Raw genomic sequence first — 3,723 nt, 5'->3', positions numbered from 1 at the left:
AAAAAAAAAAAAAAAAAAAAAAAGTCCCTAGAGGATTGGGATTTGGGGTTCTGTGGAGGCAGAATTGTAAATAGAAATGAACCTTGTATTTATGGCAGGAAGCTGTCAGATGTGATGAAATTTCCAGAAAGCCCAGTTTTGGGGACAGGACACACTGGGGGGGAGGGTTGTTAGTTGTTAGGTGCTGTCAAGTCGGGTTCCAACTCATAGCGACCCTATAGAGACTGAAACACTGCCAGGTCCTGCGCTATCCTCACAATCCTTGCTACGTTTGAGCCCATTGTTGCAGCCATTGTGTCAGTCCATAGCATTGAGGTCTTCCTCTTTTTTCACGGACCGTCTGCTTTACCGAGCACGATGCCGTTCTCCTAGGAGTGCCTCCTCCTGATAACATGTCTTGCCACTCGCCTCTCACAAGCGTCCTCTCTGTACTTTTTCTGAGACAGTTTTGTTCATTTTTGTGGCAGTCCATGATATATTCAACATTCTTTGCCAACAGCATAATTCAAATGCATCAGTTCTTCTCTTTTTTATTCATTGTCCAGCTTTTGCATGCACACGAAGTTAACAAAAACTACCATAGCGCGGTGGAAAACCATGAAACCAAACCCACTGCCATTAAGTAGGTCAGCACTCATAGTAACCCTATAGGACAGAGTAGAACTGCCTTACAGGGTTTTCAAGGCTGCAAATCTTTACAGAAGCATACTGCCTCATCTTTCTCCTGATAGAGTTTGAACTGCCTTTTGATTAGCAGCGGTATGCTTTAAACATTAGGGCACCAGAGCGCCTTGGCAGGTTACAGGGGGGCAGCGAACTCCTCGCCAGGGATCCCTTCCCACTGTCGCACTGGGGCTCCCACAAAGGTCTCGGACCTGATGCAGCCCCTTCTTTCTCAGAAGAGTGCATGCTGGGCAAGTAAGGAAGCCAATCAGCTCTTTTCTTGCAGATGGGGCCCACACCCCCTCCCGCCTTGGGGCGGAGCTTCAATTTAGCTCCGCCCAGAAGTACGGCATGGCTGGCCCCGCCTCTTCCGACAGTCTCCCGGCAACCCCACTTTGGGCCTCTGCGCATGTGCGTTCCCAGGCCGGGGCGTTCCCTCGCGATAGTCCCGTGAGGCAGTGCGCGCGCGCTAGGTGCCGGAGCGCGGCGACTGTGGCAGCTTGTGGGGCGTATGCCGGAGTCTTTTGAGGTGAGGGGCGCTGGCCAGCGAGCTCTGGGCGTTGCGGGGTGTGGGCAGGTAGGATCGGCGGCGTTCCCCCGCCTTCCTCCTCTGTCATTTTTCTTTCCCTGCGTCCTTGGTGGCTCCTGTCAGGCGCGCGAGTAGCCACCTGTGCGCCTCAGTCGTTGTCCTTGGGCGAGGAGCCGGGGAAGGGGCTGTGGGAGAGGGGCGTCGCAGGCCCGGAGGCGCCGTGAGGCTGAGACGACTGGCGGGCAGCCGTGACGGAGCCGGGGCCTTGCTCTGGCTCTGGTGCAGACAGATGGGCGGTGTCGCGAGCTCCGCAGAGCCAGTCACCTTTTCGAGATTTTTGCCGTTTTTAATGCCAACAGAGTATATTTTATTAACGTTCATAAGGCTTGACTGAATTACACCAAAAACAAAAAACCGAAACTTTTTGTCTGAATCGTGTTAAGTGTATTATGCATTCATCATAGGGCTTGTCACCACCTTTAATGCTGGCTTAGTTAAGTCTGTGGATTTTTCAGTAGTGTGCTTGTTGAAAATAGAAAATGCCTGAGACATTTTTACTTAATGACTACATAGGTGCTTTTAAGTAATCCCCTAATTGTTTGTCTTTATCAGACAATTACTTATACGGGTCCCAAATATCACGTGCCATTCATTGTCATCTTTTAAAAATGCAGTCACCTTATTTGTGGTCTAATACTAATTTTTTTTCTTCCCTCCTAGGAAAAAGCATTAAAAATTCTAAAAATATTTTTTCCCTTCTTTCTGGACTTAATGTAAAGTTAGTTTTATGTGTATTTAGGTTTATTTTCTAAAAATCAACACCATAAACCCATATATCAATTATAAGATATTTGAGTAGTTAAACCATGAGTTGTGGAAATGAGTTCGTGGACACTTTGAAAAAAATTGGTTATCCCAAAGCTGATAGGCTAAATGGAGAAGATTTTGACTGGTTGTTTGAGACTGCTGAAGATGAATCATTTTTGAAGTGGTTTTGTGGGAATGTGACTGAACAGAATGTATTGTCCGAAAAAGAATTGCAAGCTTTTAGCACTCTTCAAAAATCCGGCAAGCCCATCCTCGAAGCAGCAGCGTTGGATGAAGTCCTTAAGACGTGTAAAACTTCTTATTTGAAGACACATAGCATGGATGACAAAGAGCTAGAGAAATTAGAGGAGGAGGTTAAAATTCTGCAGAAGTTAAAGAACCTAAAAATCCAGCGACGTAATAAATGCCAGTTGATGAGTTCAGTAATTAGCCACAAATCTCTGAGGGTACGTGTTCAAGGAGAAGAGGCCACTAAAAAGCTGAAGCACAGCCAAGGAGTTCTAAATGCAGTGACTACTCAAATCAGTAATGAACTTCAGGCTCTAGCAGACGGAGTTGCAAAACTGATGATGTTCTATAAACCGTCTGATTTAGGGCAAGGGACAAATCCACGGGTGTTTTTATCTCAGTTTTCCTTGGAAAAATACCTAAGTCAGGAAGAGCAGAGCACAGCAGCATTAACCTTATATACCAAAAAACAGTTCTTTGAGGGTATACACGAAGTAGTTGAAAGTTCAAATGAAGAAAATTTTCAAATCCTAGACATACAGACACCATCTCTTTGTGATAATCAAGAAGTCCTTGAAGAGAGACGACTAGAGATGGCTAGGCTGCAGCTAGCATACATCTGTGCTCAACATCAGTTAATTCACTTGAAAGCAAGTAATTTGAGCATGAAGTCAAGTGTCAAGTGGGCGGAGGAGAATCTTCATATCCTGACCAGCAAGGTGAGCATGAAATATGAGACTGAGTCATATCGTAACTGTTAGGGTTGGAGGTATAATATTGCTGTTAAAGTATGTTCGTTTCTTTGTGGTGCTTAGTTGTGACGTGTGCCAGTGTTTCATACAAATAGATCCTCACATTAATGGAGGACAGAAAAGTAATTATAACTTGAACTACAGATTACCTAGTTAATTTTACAAAAGTATTTTGCATTCTCAATGTGCACTTTGTTAATTCAGATGCAGACAGAATTGACTTTTTAAATGACGTGTGGATAAGAGCCTTTTTGCTATGCTACGAATACTCTTGTTTGGTTATATGACTGTTAGATGTGGTTGTTGTTGTGTGCCGTTGAGTTGGACCAGATTCATAGTGACCCCTCCTTGGGTTTCCGAGGTGGTATCACTGTGGAAGTCAAGTGCCTTAGGCACTACGGCACCAGAGCTCCCATAACTGACCTTTGGAATAATGTAAGGAGGCCACTCTGTCCTATAGGGTCTCCATGAGTTGGAATCAACTCCTTGGCAGTGGGTTTGTTTTTTTGGGTAACTCTTTTCAAGTGCTAAAATTGGTTGATTAAAAGAATAACTGCCAGGCTAATTTTATTTTAACTTGAAGAAAAATATAACTAGCATACATTTGTAATCAAGTGAGTAGTATGTTAATTATGATTGTTATTAAGTAAAACAAGCATGGCAAGATATGTGTTTTGTTAGCAGTTACTGTGTATGTATGTATGTATGTGTGTGTGTGTGTGT

At 44.2% G+C, this 3,723-nt stretch overlaps 1 protein-coding gene across 1 annotated transcript in view; it reads left to right on the top strand.

The window, feature by feature from the left end:
* The first annotated feature begins 2,058 nt into the window (after nt 1–2,058).
* The window catches only part of HAUS3 (HAUS augmin like complex subunit 3), a 10,232-nt gene continuing 8,567 nt past the window's right edge, over nt 2,059–3,723 (top strand). The window contains exon 1 of the mRNA XM_007953490.2: nt 2,059–2,967. Coding sequence (XP_007951681.1) covers nt 2,059–2,967 — 909 coding nt within the window. The remainder of the gene's footprint in view (nt 2,968–3,723) is intronic.

This window comes from Orycteropus afer, unplaced genomic scaffold (genome assembly GCF_000298275.1).
Source record: "Orycteropus afer afer isolate SDZICR_OR568_19922 unplaced genomic scaffold, OryAfe1.0 scaffold00398, whole genome shotgun sequence".
In the NCBI taxonomy this organism is placed as follows: Eukaryota; Metazoa; Chordata; class Mammalia; order Tubulidentata; family Orycteropodidae; genus Orycteropus; species Orycteropus afer.
Note: the sequence above shows the minus strand (reverse complement) of the source record. Positions and strands in the feature narration are given on the sequence as shown.